We start from the raw sequence: 23,999 nt of genomic DNA, 5'->3' as shown, positions 1-23,999 counted from the left end.
TTTATTTCTGGTTTTAATGTTTCCATTTATGTGCAATATAGCTTTTAATTTATTGAAGATGAGGAGAAACATAACATGTCCAACCAATCCCTTTTGAATCATAAGTTTGATGAGGGCATAAAATGTAGTAATTTGTGTTTGAGCATCATCATATTTTGGCAAAGAATTATTTTTAGGATAATTCTAATATCAAGTCCTTAAATTATGCATCTTTTAATCAACTGATACATAAATTAAATATCTCTTTTTGGTCCCTGAACTTATAAAAAATATGTTTTTAAATCCGTTAAGAACATGCGATTCACGCTCAAAAAGTGGCGAGTTACTTGTTAAAAAAATGCCACATAACTAATGGAATTTCTAATGAGATCCATCGAAAAACTTGAAAACACGCTTTTCCCGAGTTCAGGGACCAAAAAGAGACAAAATTAGGACCAGATAATCAAAATACATATATTTTAAAGATCTAATAATGGGTTAAGCTTTTTTTTAATCCTAATTATTTTTTAATTTCAAACTTTTACGTTTCATTATTGTTTACAATCAATTTTAATAATTATGTCCAATTTTAAATGTTTTCTTTTCAATTGTGTGAAAAAATTTTAAGTTTTATTTTTAAATCCATTCTCCCTTTATTAATTACGATTAAATTTTAAAAATATCGTCTAAATTCTAAATGGAATTATTATGAAAATTTGGTCACGAATGATGAAAGATGTAAAATTTTGAATTTAAAAAATAAAGATGCTTGGTGATCAGGATAAAAAATATATTTGGAAGTAGACTAGAGTAAAAATCAAACTAAACCACTAATCTGAATCTCATCAAGTCAAATTTATTTTAATTTAATTACAAAAATAATAATTTAAATGCATATAATTAAACAATAAATTTAAGTACATTAAGATATATATCACATTTCATGGTTAAAGATATCGATTTCAACGTCACGTGGAGAGGGGTGGGAGTCTACGGTTGGCCAGAGACCCAGCACAAGAACCAGACTTGTGAGCTTCTTAAAACCTTTCGAGGTAACGCAAATGATGCTCAGCTTCTGTTTGGGGATTTCAATCTCCACTTATTTCATGATGAAAAAGAGGGAGGAAGAAACAGCGATCAGAAGGAGATGGACAGCTTCAGAGAGGCGTTAGATTTCTGTGGTGTCGAGGATCTGGGGTATTCAGGTGGGCTGTTTACATGGTCAAATAGGAGGAGTAATGAAAATCTTATACAAGTTAGACTCGACAGGTTCTTGGCCAACCAAAAGTGGCAGGAGGTTTTTTCGAATTGGAGAGTGGCACATTTAACACGATATAGATCTGATCATTGCCCCATTGTTCTTAGTACTCAAAGGATTGAGAGTCGTCATGATGGTAGTAAAGCAGCTCGGGTTTACCGATTTGAGCAGATGTGGATGACACATTCTGATTTTGATGAAGTTGTTCATGCAGCGTGGAATGGAAATTGCAGCAGCTCTTCAGAGTTTATGACTAGAATGGAAGAGTGTGGTGCTAATCTGAAATCGTGGGCCTACTCTAACTTCGGTAATCTCAGCAAGCAGATGAAAGAAAAGCTCGCAGAGATGAAGTTATTACAGAATAGCAACGATATGGGTGGGAATGACGTGCGCTTGGGGGCGATCTCAGCTGAGTTTGACGACCTCCTGTCAAAAGAAGAACTAATGTGGAAACAACGCTCCCGTGCTGACTGGTTGAAAGAAGGGGATCGCAACACGAATTTTTTTCACTTTAAAGCGTCAAATCGAAAGAAAAACTATCTCATTCAGAGAATTCGCGATGATGAGGGTGCGTGGAGGTTTGGTGCGGATGTTCACTCAGTTAGTGCAGCTTATTATGAAAAGCTCTTTTCCAATTCAGCTCCCATAAGTCAGGATCGAGTTGTCGAGTGCATCGATTCAGCTCTTAATGATGAGCAAATCACTGATCTTCAACGACCATTTAGGGAGGAAGAGATTAAATGTGCGTTGAAACAAATGGGACCATTGAAGGCGCCGGGTCCTGACGGTATGCCTGTTCTTTTTTACAACTCCTATTGGCACGTCGTGGGGCGTGATGTGATTAAATGTGTGCTTAATTTTTTATCTACGGGGGTGATGCCCAGTCGAGCAAATCATACTTTCCTTACCCTGATTCCGAAAGTTGCTAATCCAGAGACGATGAAAGATCTCCGTCCCATTAGTCTCTGCAACGTTATTTACAAGATCATAGCAAAAGTAATTGCCAACAGACTGAAAGGGATTCTCTCTGACGTTATAGACGAAGCTCAAAGCGCTTTTGTGCCAGGAAGATTAATTACCGATAATGCGATGATTGCCTTTGAGATGTTTCATTCTATGTCTAAGCGCTCTCAGGGTAAAGCAGGTTCGGTAGCTATCAAGTTAGATATGAGCAAAGCATACGATAGGGTCGAATGGAGTTTTCTTGAATTGGTTATGAAAAAGATGCGGTTTCCTCCTCATTTCATCAAACTTATCATGGTTTGTATATCTTCAGTATCGTTTACTTTTTTAATCAATGGGACGTCGTTCGGGTTTCTCTATCCACAGCGTGGCCTTAGACAAGGCGATCCGCTTTCTCCATTCTTGTTTCTCCTGTGCTCCGAGGGTTTTTCAGCGCTTATCAGACGCAGTGTTCGTGAGAAGACGATATCGGGTGGTAGAGTCTGCAGAGGGGGACCCCGCATTAATCACCTCCTATTCGCAGATGACAGTGTTCTTTTCATTAAAGCAAGTTTGAGGGAGGGTCAAGCTTTGAAAGGCATTATTAGTTCCTACGAACAGGCGTCGGGGCAGATTGTTAATGTTGATAAGTCCGAGCTTTTTTTCAGTGCAGGAGTCATCCAAAGTAATAAAGATGCGATCCGGGAGTTGTTGGGCATTCGGGTGGTTGATCGTTTCGCTAAGTACCTAGGGATGCCTACTTTGATAGGACGCTCCAAGAAGCCTATATTTGCGTTTCTACGCGACCGGTTACATATAAGGGTTCTTGGGTGGAAAGAGAGATTTTTATCTAAAGCGGGTAGGGAAGTTCTAATCAAGTCTATCGCCCAATCCATTCCGACATACATCATGAGTTGTTTTGCTCTCCCGATTTCCTTTTGCAAAGAAATGCGAAGCATCATCTCTAGATTTTGGTGGAGCGGTTCGGACGATAAAAATAAAATCCCATGGGTTAGTTGGAACTCCATCTGTAAGTCGAAAAAAGAAGGAGGCTTAGGATTTCGCAACCTCCGAGCCTTCAATCTTGCTATGCTTGCGAAACAAGGGTGGAGACTTATCCAAAACCCTCTTTCGTTGTGTGCTAAAGTCCTAAAGGCAAAATATTACCCAAGTTGCAACTTTGAGCAGGCAGGTTCTCGTCGTGGTTCAAGTTTTGTCTGGCAGAGCATTGTGGAGGGTAAAAGGATTTTGGACTCCGGGCTTGCTTGGCGGATTGGGAATGGTGAAGATATAGATGTGCTTGTTGATAACTGGATTACAACATCTACCTGCATGAAACCGATTGGAAGTATAAATGTTCCCCCTGGATGTAAAGTTAGCTACTTCATCAACATTCATGGTTCATGGGACATGGGGAAACTCAATGAGTGTTTTCTTCCAGAAGATGTGACGAATATAATTCGGCTGCCGGTCAGTAGAAAGCTTCCGCCGGATAAGCTATTCTGGACGTTCAATAGGAATGGATTTTACTCGGTTAAATCTGGGTATTATCAAGCCTGCAAAATCGCTGACAGGTCGAGAACCTCCTCTTCCTCTAGCGCCATGAGTAGTGGGTTGTGGTCGAAAATTTGGCGGTGCGCTGTTCAGCCGAAGGTTCGTCACTTTCTGTGGCGAATACTCCATGAATCTCTGCCGTGTAACTTGAAGCTCTCAGTTAGAATTCCTGAAATTTCGAAGCTATGCCCAAGATGTGGCAAGGAAGACGAATCCCAGTTGCATGCTCTGAAAGAATGCGAGAGTGTTCGAGGTCTTTGGCTCTTGTCGCCGCTGAACCTCCGTGTTGATAGTTATACGTGCGGGACTTTAGCAGACTGGCTGAAACAAATGTTTTCCACGTTGAAAGAAGAGGACATGCAGGTTTTCATAATGTGTCTTTGGACAATATGGTCTGATAGAAATAACATGGTGTTTGGTAATGACAGAAGACCTCCTAATACCCTCTTTAATTATGTTGCCACAACTAAAGAGAATGGGGCAGATTCTAATAGGGTGTCCAATGCCCTCACGCCTGCAAATGTGGTGAAATGGGTACCTCCTACAGCAGGCACGTTGAAGATTAATTCGGACGCTGCGATTTCAGTTAGCCGTAATCTGTCAGTTACTAGCGCTGTATGCAGAGATCACAATGGAACTGTTATCAGGTGGGGAGTTAAGGTTTTGCAGGGTATTACTGATGTCGAAACAGCTGAGACTCGGGCTGTCCTTTTCGGGGCTGAACTTGCTGCGTCTCTTCCTAGTGATGTACTGCTTTTCGAATCAGATGCAGCCAATGTGATAAGCAGATTTCTGAATCCGTCTAGTGCCATCGATCCCATCCAGTTCTTCATTGATGATTGTCTTGGCGTCTTGGAAGCTCGAACGGTTAAGTTTCAGTACGCTCGAAGACAATGCAACCAAGTTGCACATGCTTTAGCTAAATGGGGGATTTTTATAGGAAAAGATTGTATGTCTGACGGTGAAGTTCCTTTCCCGGTCAATGAACTTGTTAATTCGTTTGTTTGATTAATAAAGTTCAATCTTTCCTCTCAAAAAAAAAGATATATATCACATTTATTCATTTTAGTGTTGTAGTTTCCACATTTAAAATATACTAGTTTTTTTGGCCACGTGCTACGCACGTTAACGATTCTTTTATGGAAATATTAAAAAGTTAGAATTAAGCAAAAGATTTAATTTTTGATATTGTTGTTATTAAAAAATGATAATATGGTTGAAGCAAATTTATATTATTTTTCATAGTAAATAACTAATAAATATAAAAAATATCAAAGTTTTAACACAAATATTATAATTATTTCATATTAATAAAACTCGTCATATTTTTTTATATACAGTGTTATATATGTGCAATTTCTTTTAGGATCAGGAATTTAACACATAATGATAGTTGTTGCACAATTTCTTTTAGGATTAGAAATTTTATATATAATGATAGCTACTGCGATGATTATATGTTTCCTTTATGGATTACATCTTTCTATTTGTTAAGCACAAATATTCTTATATGTCACAATTAGGAATATAAACTTGGATAAAATATGTAGAGGGTATTTTTGTCCGTGAATGGAAGTGTTCCCCCCGAGAATACACTTTTATATTTGTTATAGATTAAGAAATATCCTAAACTTTACTTCTTTTTAGGATTAATATAAAAAAAAAAGTCACAAACTTTACACGTTTTCTCATTTTAATCACCCAATTTACTTTCATACACGAACTATCACTTTTTCTCAAATTCATGCACGATGCTGAGGTGATACTCATTCATTGGTGTAAATTGACCTCCACCTCAACGACCTACATTAATGGAACCGTGACACTTCAGCACTGTGCATGAATATGAGAAAAATGGTAGTTCGTGCATGAAAATGAAAAAATTTAAACTACGTGATTAAAATGAAAAAACGTGTAAAGTTGGTGAATTTTTATAACATTAACCCAAAATTTTATTATAGCGCTAAAAAAGCATTAGAAACTCATGCAAATAGCTTGTATGTAAATACATTAGCAAATTAAGAAACAATCAAAAGCAGTAATCCTCTTTGTACGAATGAATATTTTGATGATTGCACTATCCAATCAAAAGTTGCAAATTGTTGACCATTTATCACAATTTGCTAGCAATCAATTGTCAATTGAGTTTAAATTCAAAATAACACTTGATCCAGAAGACAGTCTCTAGTTATGACAATTTCAATATGATTTGTTCAATCTTCATCATGAGTGATTCAGATCTGCACCGCATAAGAATGTCCGGAGAGAACATCAAATCTCATTAAAGACAACAAACTTCCACAAGAAAAAATATAAATTCCATAAAAAGAGATGTAGAAATAACAATTAAAAAACATAAAAACCTAATAAAATGCAGATATGAAAACTAGAAAAAACCGAAAGAAAAAAAGAGGTCACGATCGATCAAAATATTGATCAGCGATGGCCTTAGAAAAGAAGAAGAACAGAAAGGGTTATTTGGTAGTAGGCGGCAATAAGGAGAAGAGAGAAGAATTGGGTGAGGTAATTCTTTTTCTATTGCAGGGACAGACAAAGATGGCCTCTACACTGGTAATTAGGTCCAGATATTTTCATTGTAATAACGTATAAATTAGATTCATGTTAACTCATTTCAAATTTTTATTATTGTCAAAAAGATTTTTTTAATCGAAATCGGCTTTACAATCAAATGTCCATAATTTTTTTGATTACCCAAGTTTTTTCTTCTTTTTTCTATCTATCTGTTTTTTTGCTGTTTTTATATTATGATTGTGACATTTATTTCTAAACCCTAAAAAATTAACAAAAAATTGATGTCGATACTTTTCTCTTCATTGATTATCTTTATTGTGATTTGAATAAATTATCAATAGCGTACATTAAATTTTGGCGTGATCTTATATCACATATTTTGGCGCGATCTTATATCACAAATTTTGGCGTGATCTTGGCGTGGTCTTATATCATAAAATTTGCCTTTTCTTATGAAGATTTTAAATTTGGTACTTATTTATATAATTTTTCATACCGTTTAAACATTTTCAGATAATGATAATTATTTTAAACTTTAATTAAAAATGGCCAGTTTGATAACTTTTATTTGATAGTGTTAACGTGTTTGTTGATGTATTTTTTAATATAGATAGTGGACCATTTGTAGATGTTTTGTTAATAGTGATAGTGATTATTGTGCAATAGTGAAAATGAGTTATGAAGAGTTTTTGAATGTAAATTATGGAGATAATAGGTGGTGAAACGTGATTGATATGTATTAACAATAAGATGTCTTGCAAATTATAAGCGTACAAGTATATGTAGTGTTATTACATTGCAGGGTAGTGGTGCTGAGCACTAAGAGTATTTGTTATGTTTTTTTAATGCTTAATCACCAAAAACCATCCACCTTTTAATCCCTTTTCAGTTGCACCCTGACGTTATAATTTTGTCAGATGCACCTTAATTTGTACTTTTTAATTTCAATTTCATCCTCAAAATCAAATTTGACTCTTTGTCATTCGGGAAAAATTTATAAAAACCCTTATAAAGTACTCGTTGGAACTCTTTTTCACACAAAGTTAAAAATGGATGACTTATTTTAACTTTTCCCAAATGGAAAAGAGATCAATTTAGTACTTGAGGGTGGAATTGGAAACCAAAGGTACGAATTATGGTGCAGCTGACAAAATTTGAAACGTCAGGGTGCATTTGAAAAGGGGCTAAAAGGTGGAGTTTTTTTTTGTGATTAAGCTTTTTTTTAATAACATAAATTTTAACTTCGCCAAAATGTGGCTGTTTTGAATTGTGGTTGATATATTATTAACGTTAGGCGTTGATAGAATAGTTGTTACTCACAAGACTATCATTATTTTACTATGTAAGATTTTTTTTCTTCCAGTAATGATACGATTGTTTGAGTGGCAATTATTCTTAGGATTAATGTTAAAAAAATCACGAACTTTATACGTTTACTCATTTTAATCACGCAGTTTAAATTTTCTCATTTTCATGCACGAACTACCATTTTTTTTCAAATTCATGCACGGTGCTGAGGTGGCACTCATTCATTGGTGTAAAATGACATCCACCTCATCAAATTACACCAATGGAGTCGTGACACCTCAGCACCGTGCATGAATTTGAGAAAAAGTGATAGTTTGTGCATGAAAATGAAAAAATTTAAACTACGTGATTAAAATGAGAAAACGTGTAAAGTTGGTGAATTTTTACGACATTAACCCTTAATCTTACGTATTTTGTTATCATAATTGGGTGATTCATTTATGGTCAAATAAATCTTTCTAAATGACTGTTTTTTACGGTACCATCATTTATTTTTTAGAGTTTTTTTTAAAATATCTATATATTAGATAAATATTTTCAAAAATACTGTTTGACCAATTTGTGTTCAAAAATACGTTTAACTTTCAAAATACATTTTTAATTATAAAATTACAGTTTTTATTTTCAAAAATACAGTAGGTTTACTAACAGTTCACTAATAAAAAGTTTACTATCATTTTACTGGCGGTTAGTAATAGTATATTAAAAGTTTTATAAATTTACCTTTAATTTAACTTTTGAATTATAAAATGAAAATAAATTATTGATTAGTTTACTATCTGTTTACTAATAATTTTTACTATTAGTTTACTAACGGTTCAATAACAGTTTACTAACGGTTTAATTTTAGTTTATTAACAGTTCACTAACGGTTTTATAAAATTTTAAATCCACACAATATTCATAATAAACCATGCCATTAATTTAACAGTGAATTTAAGAGAGCCAAATTGTCGCCTTTGTCTTATGAGTCTGTTTTTTCATTACTGGCTTCCCTATCAAACCTTGTTAACATACCCTCCTACCCTGCTCACTGACTCCTAAATCCATCAATTGCCCATTTCTCTTCTCTTATTAATATATCATCCTCTCAAAAAAACGAGCAATTTATGAACAAATTGCAGAGCAATCCAGCACTGATTTCCTCGGATCAATCACTGCCGGCAAACCCCCGCAAACCCAACAACTCCAGCAAATCCACAGATTCCGGGAAACAATCAGCCGCCACAACCATTATTTTGTACACTATCCCTAATTTTTCCCTCTTTTTTGAAATTGGTTCGATAAACTCATCTTCAAGTTTGATTACTTCAACTTGTATTTTAAGGAAAGATGATGCACTAGCAGCGTCAACGGCGAAATCGAATTATTGAAACTTAAAACCTTTATGTAATTTACCGTGGAATCGGAATAAAAAACTGAGAATAGGGTTGTAGTACAAAAACAATGAACAAGATAACGGAAAAGAAGGCAGAATAGTAGATTCAAATCATACTTTTGCAATCGACAAATTACATCTGGAAATTGATTAAATATTCTTTAACACGAACTAATCAGACAATATAAGTGAAATTATTTTCTTGTTATATGGTGTACTGTCTAATTTCTTCTTTATTTTTAGAGCGGCTCAAGTGAAATTTCACCTAATAATAAATTAAAGGGTTAATTGTAAATTTATACACGAACTTTACCCTAATTTGCAATCACAATATAAACTTTGAAACTTGGCAATGTTAGTAACCAACTTTACACTTTTGGCAAATCGATACACCAAACACGAAAAACACTAACGTGGACATTGTAATATACCGCCATGTGTCGTTGCGTGATTGGTCGGTGTACCAATTTGCTAATAATGAATGTTCGTTACTAACATTGTCAAATTTTAAAGTTTATATTGTAATTACAAATTAAGATAAAGTGTGTGTATGCATTTGCAATTAATCCTAAATTAAATTGTGTGAAATCTCAATTAGATTTTTTAAAGAGCCTCATAAATGTTTTTCTTCACCATCAGATCTTTTATTAATTAGTGAAATCACATCTAATAATAAATTAAATAGAGTTTAATATAAAAATCATATATCATTTTTTAATATATTTTTATATCATTTTTTTAATAACTGTCTTTTGATTCATGAAGTTGCAATTGGCCAACTCATTTCTTATTATTAGACTTAGAAGTGGAGTGTTCCTGCTGTCGACCATTCGTATCACATACTACAATGGCATGTTCAATATACGAGCGTTTATCCCATGCAACAATTGTGCCACGTTATTTACAACAAGTCAATGGACATTTGCAATAGGAAATTTTTAATTATTACCTATGCTATTGTATACAACGATTTGATTTATGATTTTTTTTTAAAAACGTATCATAAATATGCCAACTGCTGGTGTATTTACACTAAAATCCATAAAAAAGATACACCATAAAAACACACAAAAAACATTATAAAAACACTATAAAAACACCACAAAAAATACAAAATAAAAAAATCAATAGAAAAAAGACGTGATGAAACAATTTTCATTATATTGAACGCTCTTTATAACTGTAGTGAAAAGAATGTTCATTATGTTTGGGAGATAATAATAAAATTATAAAAATTATACATCAAAAACAATATTTTAGTCTATATAATTGCTTCTTTTGGTGATTGACAAAAAAAAATATTGTAGTCTATTTTTATAATTACAGTGAAAAACTTGTTTATTATGTTTAACTTTATCGATTCTTATTGATGAGGACGACGAGCCATACATTTTCTATATGTGTTTCTTTCACTTTCTAATTGTTTGGGAAATTAATTTGATACTACATATTTGGGGTTCTAAATTCAAAAAATTGCATTTGCCTCATAAACAAAAATAACTACATTATTATATAATATGATTTATTTTATAATTTTATTTTATACCAATAATTCCGCGAGTCTAAATACATCTAAAAATATCATATCCATACCCAACTGATTTTCAATAACTAATTACTAGTAAAGACAAGGAAAGGAACTCTCCTCGCACCAATAAAATAAAATTATTCTAAATTAATTGCAACAACAGATACGAGCAATTAATGAGAGCAAAACAATCCATTAATTTTGATCTCCAAATCCACCGCCTTCCGCATTAGAATCTTACTTAAGACACAACTCTTCTATTTTTTATGAGTATTTATTACATGCAAACGGTTATACCACATCATTTTTATAACGGGTCAATAAATATTTGCAATATTATAACATTTATTTTTTATTTATTTTTGCTATTAAATATCTTAACATTAGAAATATTTCATTTATTTATTATCCGAATGATGTTACACAACGTTATATAACTATTTCCTTTGGACTCTCCCATTAGTAGGGATGTAAATGAATCGGGCTGTTCGCGGCGTTCGGCTCATTAATAGCTTAGTTCGTGTTTATTCGCATTATAAATGAATTGAGCTCGAATTTGATTTTACATTCATTTATTTAAACGAGATGAACATAAACATATGTGTTCGGCTCGTTTACATTCATGAACAACTCATTTAAATGTTCGTGAACGAGCTCGATTGAGAGTTCGTGAACAAACTCGTACAGGATCTCGATAAAGAGTTAACGAACTGGTTCGTATAAGAACTCGATAAATAAGTTCTAAAACTAGCTACTTATATTTGAATTAAATTTATTTTTATTTTGTTAATATGTTAAAATTATATTATATTACACAAAATAATAGTTTAAAAAAATGAAATTACATGATTTGAGTTCGTGCTCGTGCTCGGTCGTTTAGATGTTAAGTGAATGAGCTCGTGAACGAGGTTGTTTAGTGCCTTCACGAGCTGGTTCACTCGTTCATGAAATTGTTCATTTAACAACTAAACAAACGAAGACGAAGTGAACATGAACACTATATATTTTAAATAAACCGAACATGAACACTTTATTCAAAATTTGAATGAATATAAACTGAAAATATCTTCCATTCATATAGTAAGCCGAACATAAATATCTCAAAAGTCGGTTCAGCTTGGTTCATTTACACCCTTACTCCTTTTTTATATTTTCATTGATTCTCCAATAGATTAAGGCATAATTTAAATTAAAAGAAATTTCGAGTTTTAATAAATTTATGGTTTTTAAATCCATAAAAGCACCTTTGAAATAATGATTTTTCTAATTTATAGATATCGCTAAATTAATGAATTAAAAATTCTGTAATTTGAACAAAAATCTATTTTACAAGTGTTCCTTTAGAACAATAACAGTTAAAACAATCAATTATTATTAGATTTTGGCAAAACAAATTCTAATTTTTCACTTTTTTTACGATTTAAACCTAACGTTTAAAAAATAACGAAATAAATTCTAATATTTGTATTTTTTTTTGCATTCTGTAGCTCAAATCATTTTTCGCCATTTTTTTGCATATGTGGCAGGCATATTATTGGCATATTAAATCACAACGTTTAAAAATTTCATAAATGATATTTCAACCTCTCACATTTTGGCACTTTATAGCCTAAAAAGATGATGGAATGACTGAAATTTGAAATGAGGCTACCAAAAAAATTAAAAAGGTTAGGATTTTTTTTTTTACCAAAAGCTTAAATTTCCATTAATAATAACGAAAATTACATGAACGGTTTCTCAACATACTGAGTCAACTATTCTAGAAAAGATGATGAGAGCTGTAAAAATACAGTCATCGACTAGGGCTAAACTAACCACCAAGGGTCACCCAAATTTGTAGACTAAAACTAGATCTAATAATAAAATCTACATTTATTGAACGATCTAAGGAGGTCTAACTTCGAATGCACACTGATCACATCTGTGATACATCTGTTCTCTTGAAGATTAACAACAACATCGATATTGACGCAAACATACCTGTTCTTGATGAAATCCGTCGTAAGATGCTGCCTATAATTGTTTCAGAGATTTAAGTCGTTTGCACCGCAAAAAACAATTTCATCTCCAAAGATGAAAAAAACTACTCTTAATTTAAATCGCTAAAAAATGACACGTTAGAATTTATTTTGCAATAAATCATTATCTATATCTAAATCTATATCTATATCTATATCTATACTATATATAAAAGCACGGATGGAAGGGGAAGGGGAGAGACACTTTTATGCTAATGTTCTTGATACTATTCGTTTGTTATTTAATTAACTATAGTTGACATAGAATACTAATACTAATTGAATTAAACTACTCCTAACAGAATTAGACTACTACTAACAGATTTTTTTTTAAAAAAAAAAAATTACTACTAATAGAATTAAAGTAAACTACTATCACATCATTATCTAATTTAGATAAATTAAAATTCGACTATGTTATGTGATCAAACTAAAAGTTTGCTAACCTAATAATATGAAGGTGCTTAACTATTTTTTCGATAATAATTTCAACGAAAAAAGAAAATGGCTATTCATGTTCGTAATATTGGCTGTAAGAATTAATGATTTTTTTCTTTTATGAATTATTATAATTATTAGTTAATCTATGATCTATCCATAAATAAAAACTAAGAATATTCTTTGCCAAACTTGCATGCACATAGCTCTAACAAAATAATTATTTAACTTATATACGTATTAAAAGTAACTCTATTAATTATTATATACTATTAGTGTATTTTTATATATTTTATAGTACGTGTTTCATAATCGAATAAAAACCCACATTAATTTAATATCAATTATGTAGAAATACATTTAAAAATTATACTAAATTTCATAAAAATAATAAATTGTAAAAAAATGTTATTGACTTTAATTAATTTAAACAATAATTAAATTAAAATATTAAATTTATTAAATCTAAAAATTATAATTAATTTTAAATAAAATATATTGGTATAATTATGATGAATTTAATTAATATAATAAATTGACGAGTTACATTACGAGCCACGTGCGTAGCACGTAATGTGAAACTAATTATTTTTAAAAGAATAGATTTCTACTTTTTCATCACTTATTTTTTTTTAAATAAAGCTACTCTAGGTGTTAGCAAGAATTAACAACTATTGGTTAATGTTAATTTTAATTCATTTAAATCAGTCAAGCAACAGGCTGGAGAGAGTTGGCATCGAACTCCCAACATCATACATATAAACCTTTACTAACTAGGCTAAGTATTCCAATGCTATCACCTAAATTGAAAATCAGATGTGGATGGTTTAAAAGTATCGTTTTAGAGGTGAGACACGTTTAGAAAACTTTATAAACTATATATCATAAAAAACAAGGACGCTCATAATTTTCATAAAATCTATCAAGATTAGCTAAAATTTTATTTTCAGATGACCACTTTGAAGCTAAATTTTATTTGCCGGAATGAACCCAAAATTAAACTTCATTTTTTTTCTTCAAGTTAGAATATATTGTTGAAGATGTAAAACAAAATGAAAGTCATATCACAAAGATCTCAATATGATCTTTCAAATTTGAATAATCAACTACTAAATAACAATCTAAAATAAGCAAAAAAAATCAAAAATAAAGATAAATCCATGACATGGATCCCGATAAATTTAACACAACAAAGAACTATGATCCTGTTGGACAAGATACTTAGATCATCCTTTTCCCGATTTGACTAGAAATCTGCTCTATCCGACGAAACTTAGCATTTTCGGTTCATCTTCAACGATACTGTAAAGAGATAGATTTAGAAACCTCCCCAATGTTTAGATTTACAAAAATTTGAATTTAAAGCTCGAACGAACACTAAATAGTCTTGAACAATCTACAACATCGGATCAAAAAGGTAAGAAAACAAATCATAACAATTTATTTCATAAGCTAAAATTTCAAACCATAAAAAAATATCGTAAAAAAATCTTATTCAAACAATAAAGAGTATATTTATACTAAATAAAACTATGGGCGGAGAAATCATCTTCTCCCACCCTCACCAAGAACAAGATAAAGAGGATGAATTTTGTTTTGAGAGAAGGGAGAATAAATTTTGTTGAGGGAGAAAGTTTTTTTGACAAACTAAATATATTAAACTCCAATTCAATCTAAGATATTTTCATAATTTTATTGTCAAGTAGGGAGTAACATTAAACACGACCACTTTTTCTATTTATAAATCATCAGTACGAAGGGTAAACATCTAATCAACAACAAAAATAGAAACACATACTGCAAGCAGGGACGGATCTGAGGTAGGGCCAGTTAGGGCCTGAGCCCTACCTCAATTGTTTTGATTTTTTTTTATTAGCCGTGCATGTTTACTCACATGGTAATTGTATTCCAATTCTTCTTAACATTCAATTTCACACATAATGCACATCCACTGAATTCCTACTAAAAAAAGTTAGTAATCTTCATCTTTTCATTACTTTAATAATAATATTAATATTTAATAGTCATTTTAATTTATTGTATCCTAATTTTTTAAAACAATTAAATTTTAAAACAAAATAAAATCACCTATTTGAAATTTACATATGACAAATTTGATTTGTTTCCCCTATCTTTAAGATTTAAATTTGACATGAAACGTAAATGGGTTCTTTTTAAATATAAAATTTAGTAGTATCAGAGCCAAATAATTTTTATATTTGCGTTTAAAAATGAGTTAATATAGCTTTTTTTAATAATTTGGAAGGAGAGCGTTTGTGAAAGAAATTGAACCCACGACCTAGCAGTTTGTTGTCGGCGCTTATACCGTTTAAACTATAACTCATTAGAGTATTATTAAAACTAATAGATGAAAAATGCCAAATTTAAATGGGAGCAAGAGACCTGATAATCTTAAAAAACAGTTTGAAAAAAATACAAATTTAATAGGAGGAAATACAATGCATCAAAAATAATAATTCATATTACTAGTGGTGTTATCTCTTCAAACAAGTTTAATTGGCAAAAATAAGTTTTTTTTAAATGGACATGTGTTTAAATATTAGTTGGGCACCTCCACTTGATACCAATTGGTTTTAAGATGGAATCTAACATGGTATCAGAGTCTTGTCTATTCACACAATTTGAATTTGGTCCGGCCCACGTGAGTTGCACGTGAGGGGGGATTAGTTACTTGGTCCGGACACGCTACGTGTGAGGGGGAGTGTTGAAGTGGGAAATCCCACATTGGTTGTGTGTATGAATGGACATGTGTTTAAATATTAGTTGGGCACCTCCACTTGATACCAATTGGTTTTAAGATAAAATCTAACAAATTTTATTTATTTTTAGTAGATTTACATTAGAAAATTTAATAATTATACTTTTTTGTGATACGATCTTTTTATTTTTATTAACTAATTTGTGCCCTACCTCAAATTTAGAGCTGGCTTCGTCACTGACTGCAAGTCAAATTGCATTATTTATCTCAATTTTATATTATATTATTATTATTATTATCAAATTCAAATGTATTCTTAACGCACAATAGCCACACAAAACATCATCAAGATCACCGTTAATTATTCATTCAGCCATTACAAAATTGAACTCATAAACCGTAATTAAACACAATTTAAAACCTTCTTTTAAATTAATTGACAGGCTTGAAAGAGGTCAGATTCTGAAACTTCTCCCATGACTTCTCCCAAACAATAGCTTCATATTTCTTGCTTTCTCCGCCGTCCACCGCCAAAACAAGCTTGTAATTCACTCCGGCAACCACCTGCTCTTCACCTTTCAGGATGCTTTTAAAATCTAGAGAAGTCTGACTCCTCCGGTTATATTCCGCAACCGCATATTTCCCGATCTCCACCACGTGAGCGTCTTTCAAATCCTTGATCTTGCTCCATCCTCCTACCATAGGACCGCGACCCAAGGCGGAGACCGAAACGGCCACCATGAGGGAGAGGACAATGCAGAGAATGATACTGTGTCGTTTCATTTTCTTTTGTTTTAGTAACCGCTCGAAATTACCGACAGTTTTTTTAAATTCTTTTTTGTTTTTTCTTTTGGTATGGAAGGTGTGAGGAGATGATCTGACTTCGCGATTATTTATAGTCGGATGAGGATAAGAAAATTTAATATTTGACCTCGGGGTTTGTGATTAATTACAGGTAGAACCATACCATACGCGGCGATAAATAGTGGAAAATGGACCCACATAATTTTTTTATTACATTTTAATCCAAAACAAGCTAAATAATTACATAAGTACCACACAAATATTTTTTAATTTTTAAAACACTAATATATTTTATTTATGTATAACATATAAAAATTGAAATTTTATAAAATTACTATTTTAAATTAGAGTTAAAAGTGGTAATTTTTCTTATTTAGCAACAAAAATCCTTAATATACTATTTTTAAATAGGAAATCTTGGGAGGGATTTCCTTGAAAAAAAAGGAAATAGAATGAATTGCTTAATAGGTAAGGTTTTAGCCATAATGTGAAGGAGGATCTAGAAATAAGGTATGTTTTAAATGTTTGTGATTTACATACAATAAAGTGAAATAGAAGCATTGTATATGTAAAATGTAAATCACAAACATGTATAACATACCTTATTTCAAGATTTTCTTTCACATAGTACGCTTATGGTATGTTTAGTTGCATAACAATCGAATGAGAAAATTATAGTTTCATTTCTATTTTTTGGGTTGATATCTAAATTAGAAAAGTTAAGGATTTAATTGCAAAATATATTTCAAGAAATAGTTAGAACTCCAATGTCCAACATATTTTTATTTTAAATTTCTATTTTTTTATTATCTCTTAATTTTTTCAAAAATTAAAGCTAATTAGAGAAATTTTAAATTATAATAATATCAAATTAAACGAGAAATGATTAAGAGATCGAAATACACAGTTAGGGCCGTAGTAGAAATTGGGGGTCAATGTCGGGTTTAGGGTTTGAGATTAAGGTCGGGACTTAGAGTCGAGGTTGCGGTTGAACTTGGGGTCAGTATATAAACTTAATCAAGACTCAATTTCGGGGTCATCACTTAGATTGGATTGGGAATTCGGGGTCGGAGTCATGACCTGAGGCGGTTCCGGTCATTCAAGATCGGCTTCAGTATGTGTGGAGACTCAAGTTAGGGTCAATTAGGGTCCGTAATTCAGTGACATGATTAGGATTTGGGATCAGAAATAATGTTAAAGTCACGGCTCAAATCGGATTTGAGAGTCGGTTCAGCGTCTAGTGATTCGGGTTAATAAGTGAGAGTTAGGATCATAACAGATATTTCTTTAATCAAATTATATTTCCATATAATGTAACATACCAAAATTATTCTCATCATATTAGCACGAGTAGGTATATACACAGTCCATGGAATCCGTTGGTTGGAAATTTTTTGAAACCGTATTATAAATTAATAATTTCTAAAATAAGACCTCTAGAAGTGTATTAAAAATTGATTTTGTTCCGTTTGCTTTGAAGATCTAATTATTTTTTCATACGGTTCAATATCAAGAGTTAGTGTAACGGTTCAGTACAACCTAGAACCAAAAAAATTATTTTAAAAAATTGATAAAATTTGTTCAAATACAAGGTTGAATTTGTTGACTAGATAAATTATAATTTAAAAAAGGCTTAATTACTTAAAAAAACCCTCACCTTTAACTTTTTTTTCGTTTATACCCTGACCTAGGAAATGACCTTGTCTTTATGTTTCACCTCTACCCTCGAGGTATTAAATTTACCTCTTTTCATTTGAAAAAAAAATTAAAATAGTCCTTCATCTTTAGCATATATTCTAATTATACGTCAATGTTATTAATTATACAAAAATCGAATTTTTTTTGAAAATAATAATATTAGCGGTTTTTTAAATTGGAGTATAATTGTAGGTTGTAATTAATAAAAAATATTTTATTTATTTTATTTTATTTAAATTAAAAAATTAATTAATTTTAGGACTTATTTGAGCGTTTTTATAGATGAAGTATTTGTTTGTAATTTTTTTATTAGAAAAAGGTATAAAATAACCCTTATATTTAGTTATTTTCAATAAATCATTTTTTTTTTTGAAATTTGGGGTAGAGGTGAAACATAAAGACAAGGTCATGAGTATTTGTGACAATTTTTCTAGGTCAGGGTATAAACGAAAATAAAGTTAAAGGTGAGGGTTTTTTATGTAATTAAGCCTTTAAAAAACATAATTAGGACTTGCTCCAATCTTTATTACAATAAAATGTTTAATGTCTTGTCAAGTACTAGTACAAAACTGCACATTCAGTTTATCCAAAAATATATAGTTTTACTTCAAATTTAAATTACCAATATAATTACATAAATAATTTATAAAGTTAAAACAAATAGGGAAAAGGTGCAAAAATGACCCTCATGTATAGCCCATGTCTCTTGTTGACACCTCATGTATTTCAGATCTCAAATATGACCCTAACGTCTTGAAAAAGTATCAAAAAAACACAGCAAATTGACAGAAGTTTATTTTACAGTTAAATGTATGATGTGGAAATATATTTATCCACATAGGCATTAAATTAATTTAACACATCATCATCAATATATAATTAATCATAATTAATTAAAATAACTCTAATTAACTCAAAACCCCTTGATGTAACAAACAAACCCACTTCCACTTCAATCTTCCTTCACGAATGACGGCCTTCGGCTGCAGCTGCTCTCCGTTGCTGCTGCTCGGTTAAAGTGATAGGCTTAAGGTGCATCAAGTAACCAACCGGAGTGGCACCACGAATCAGTCTCTGCCAAACAACACTGCACTTTTCACCATCGCCGTCGTGACACCACCGTAGTCCTTATTATGATTTGACAGTTTTTCATGTATCTCCTCCACCAGTTTTGACAACCCCAATTCACTGTCCTTCGTCAACAACCCAACATTCTGTGCAACGAATTACTAACACTAAAGTTTCCATCTTTTACACTTAATTCTAAACCCAAACCAAACTGATTCTTCCACTTTATAATTTCTTTGTAATACCAAAAAAAAAGGTCGATTTCTTTCTTCAATTTTTCCAAATAGGTTGTCTTTTGTTCCGCTGTGAGTAGTGTAAAATTAGATACCCGTTTTCTTCACCGACAATTGTAATTTTTTTCTCAGAAATTAAACAAAATTATTTCTCAAATTATCTTGTGTCATATGAAACCCATACTGCAAACCAAACAACAATATCTAGTCAGCTTCAGTTGAATCAACAAACCCAATTAAAGACTGAGCTCTTACTGCAGCGAAAGGAGCAGCCGAGAGGTGATTGTAATCAAAAGTCTGAAATTTCAAAAATTGGGTTTGGCTTGATAAATATTGTTTCTTTTGGGTAATTAACGGAAATGAATCAAGACTTTTAATTTTGAGATGAGTGTTGTTAGTATAAGAAAAAGATAGAAGCAATGGTGAGACAGAGGCAACCATTCTGAAATGAAGGAAAGTGGAAGTGGGTTTGTTTGTTACATCGGGGGCTTTTGGGTTACTTAGGGTTGTTTTAGATTAATTATGATTAGTTACATTTTGGTGATGATGTGTCAATTCATTTTAATGCTTACATGGATAAAAATATTGTCACATCATACACTTAACGGTAAAATAAACTTCTGTTAATTTGGTGTGTTTTTTTGATACTTTTCTAGGACGTTAGGGTCATATTTGAGATCCGAAATACTTGAGGTGCTAACAAGAGACACGGGCTATACATGAGGGTCATTTTTGCACCTTTTCCCAAACAAATATATTTATTAAATTTATAATATTTCGTCTTAGAAAATATTTCTAATTTTAATTTCATTAATTAAACAATATTTAACAAATCTTATTAAAAATAGGTTTAATTCCATAAAAAATCACGACTTTTACACGAAGTTTCATTTTAATCGCGACCTTTAAAAGTTGTCATTTAAAGGCATGACCTTTCAATTTGTTTCAAATCTATCAGCAAAGTAAAATTCGGTGTATTTTTTCCGACTAAAAGTTACTAATCTTACATACTCTAATTGAAAGATAATAATATTTAATGTCGATTTATAATGTGGGTCTTTAATTAATGGTTTAATGAAGAACTTAGTCAAAATAAAATACACTAAAATGAAAATTTGAAAAATAATAATAAAAGGTTATGATTTTATATGACAACTTTTAAAAGTCGTGATTAAAATGAAATTTTATATAAAGCTCGTGATTTTTTATGAAATTAACTCTTAAAAATATCAATTACTAATAACGTATACAAGTCAATGGTAGAACTAATGGATTACATAAATCATAAATTAAATACAAATAAAATTCTTGAAAGGCCAATTCTATTTTTAGATTCTATAAAAATTTATTTATCTGATTTTTTTCTAATTTTGTTTCTAATTTTGTTTCTAGTTCATTTATTTATTATGTTTTGAATGTTTAGGTCCTCTTTTTGGACGGAAAAAAAGCGTGCATACACTTGCCGTAAAACATGTGTGAGCCAAATCAAACCTGAGATAGAACCAAATAAATAAAAATTTATAAATATTTTAACTTATAGAATAAAAAAGTTCAAAGAAGAGACTGAATAAATAAAAATTTAAAAGCATAGAGACTTTTTATCATTTCGATGTAAAAAAATTGTTAATCCAATAACGGCGACTGCGCCTGTTTTTCTCAAACTTATGAGAAGCTGGTGACCCAAACTAAAATAAAATAGACATTTAATACTACTTCACTATGTGTAATTTAGAACTTTGTTTTGATAAAAGTGCTATTTTATCCTTAAAAGTGTAAAAAAGAGCTAAATGAGCTATGATATCTACTCTTTATACAATGTGTTATTCAATCCTTGTAATTTGACAAATTGATCCATAAACATTTAAGGACTTTGGATTAGTTCAATTTTTCATACTTATATGCACTATTCCTTTGAGTTTTTATGAGTTACTTGCGACAATTATGATTCAATCCCTCAAAAATATTGTTATGCGTCGATTTCAAATAAATCAATAGATTATCACCCTAATGTATTTCTTTGAACATAATCATTACATGTTTCAATGTCTTATCGCTTTCTTCGATGTCCATAAAATCAGGTGTCTGTATTTTTCCCTCTCTTTAACCAAAATTTGGCTAAGTAGGTCAGTTGCTTTTGTCACATTAATTATAAGGTATCGACATGCAACAAGTATATAACCCAATATTGGAGTTGATCTCTCTCAGGTGACTCCGATATGACAATGTCTGACCCGAGAGATAGTAGTGATTGTGCCAGATTTCAAACTCCTCAGTTTTGGAAAAAAATATGTCACATATATTTTGTGTCTTTCCGTTTTCAAAACAATCAATGGCATTTGCCTTTCTCCATTCTTTTGACCGCACCAGAAGTTTAAGGTGATGGCGTTTATCTCCTTACATAGTCTCTTTGGAAGAAAAAAACACGACATAGAAAAATTGGCACCGTAGTGGCCAAACTCTTGATTAACACTTCACGACCTCCAAAAGAAAGAAAGTTTTCCTTTCAATCGGCAACTTTTTGTCTAACCTTAGAAATGTTTTTCCTGAAAGTAGCATTTTTCAATTGGCCTAATTATTTAAAAAAAAATTCACTTTGAACTTTTTTCCGTTTATACCCTGACCTTATAAAAAAGTCATTTATACTCTATTTTGAGTTTTTAGGTTTCATTTCTACTCAATATAAAAATATAATTGATAATTTAATTAATTAAAGGATTATAAATTTAAAAACAATTAAATACAAGGTCATATCATACGTCTAATTAGTATATAAATATAAATTAAAGGATTATTTTAAACTTTTTTTCAAATAAAAAGAGGCAGTTTTAGTACTTTTGGGTAGAGATGAAACCTAAAAACCCAAAACTGGGTACAAATGACTTTTTTACAAGGTAAGGGTATAAACGAAAAAAAGTTGAAGGTAGGGTTTTTTTTAAGTAATTAAGCCTTTTCAATTTACAAGCAATAATAAGTATTTGTCTTGGCCCTTCATATTTTGAACTCTCAGCCGATTAGCCAGAAAAGTTCCTAAGCTCTGAAGGGGTATCGTGATCAAAAAAAAACCGACGAATTGGCTCTGTTCATCGTTTGTCCTGAAGCCTCGCAGTAGAGGTTAAGTATAAACTGGATAATAGTGTCTTGTTTACATGATGCTTGAAAAAACAGCAGGGAATCGTCCGCAAAGAGTAAGTGCGACACTCTTGGACTTCTGCGTGAAAGTCGGACCCCTGGAATGCTGTTATTAACCTTTGTTTGAAGTCAAAGAGAGGAAAAACACTCGGACTAAAGTAGAAAAAAAAAATAGGGTGGGAGAGGATTTCCTTATCTTAGACCCCTAAACGGAGTAATGAACCCGTGAGAAGCGCTGTTAAAATTCAAAGAATACGTAATTGAAATAATACAGCTCATAATCCACCGGATCCAGGTATGGTGGAAACTCATCATAGCCTTTTTACAAAATTTCAATTAATCCACTCGTATGCTTTGCTCATATCAAATTTGGCCAACCTGTTTGATTATTATGTATTGTTGGTTTTTGATTGTTTGGAAATTTGTAAATTTTTGGCTTTATAGTTTAGTTTGGTTAATATAATTTTAGCCGGATTGATTTGTTTGTATTTCAAGTGTCTAATTCAAAAGAAAATAGGCAAACAATCAAAACACACGATCTTTATTTTTCGGCTCAATTCCAACATTTAGGCATTGTTTTTTTTTTTATCAAAGATCATTAAGGCGTTCAAATTCGTTATTTTGCTAATCTAGATAATATTTTCTTGCTCAAAAGGAATGGCCAAGGCTAAAGAAAAAACAACTAAAACGATCTACACATTCTGGGAATGGGAACTCCGGCGATGTTTTCCAACATGAATGTTGCTATATCTGAGAACATGTCTTCATAGAGAGTCGGCCCTAGAAAAAAGGAAAAACCATAATTTGCCATCCAATCTGCACATCGATTACCCTCTCTATAAGTGTGGCAAACATTCACAATCCAAATCTATTGAGGAGCGCTCTAAGAGCACTATAAAGACTCGTATTAGCATTGATGGTATCCACATCCTTCCGGATGGCATCGACGACAATCTTACTATCCATTTTAGGTTCCACTAGCAACATTATTTTATTTTTGATTACATGTTAATTTTAGGCCTAATACTTCCAAAAATTCCGACCTTGCCCCTTCTTAACTCTATCCTGACGTTAAAAACTGGTCAATTTTATCCTAATTTGTATTTTCTCGTTTCAATTGTACCCTAATTTTCTAATTTTTCACAATTTGAGGAAATCATTTAATTAACTAAGTTTAAAGATAAAATTAAATTTATTTTCATCCAAAAAAGTACAAATAAGTCTTTTATTTTTAAAAACTAACAAAAAACCATAATCAAATAAAAATAATTTAAATTATTAATTAATTTAACTAAATTTAAATAAATTTTCAACATATACAATTAATATATGCTAGACATGGAGAGCGTTTTTTAATTTTTTCCAAACGAAGAAAATGTCAATTTAATATTTGAGGGTACAATTGAAACACAA

At 31.3% G+C, this 23,999-nt stretch overlaps 1 protein-coding gene across 1 annotated transcript; it reads right to left on the bottom strand.

Moving 5' to 3' along the window:
• Nucleotides 1–15,996: 15,996 nt before the first annotated feature.
• Nucleotides 15,997–16,529, bottom strand: LOC126677785 (cysteine proteinase inhibitor 5). The gene has a single exon (XM_050372564.1). It carries the CDS (start codon nt 16,435–16,437, stop codon nt 16,087–16,089), a length of 351 nt encoding a protein of 116 aa, XP_050228521.1. The 5' UTR covers nt 16,438–16,529; the 3' UTR covers nt 15,997–16,086.
• Nucleotides 16,530–23,999: the final 7,470 nt, after the last annotated feature.

This window comes from Mercurialis annua, linkage group LG4, assembly GCF_937616625.2.
Source record: "Mercurialis annua linkage group LG4, ddMerAnnu1.2, whole genome shotgun sequence".
Lineage (NCBI taxonomy): Eukaryota > Viridiplantae > Streptophyta > Magnoliopsida > Malpighiales > Euphorbiaceae > Mercurialis > Mercurialis annua.
This window is presented reverse-complemented; position numbering and strand designations above follow the sequence as displayed.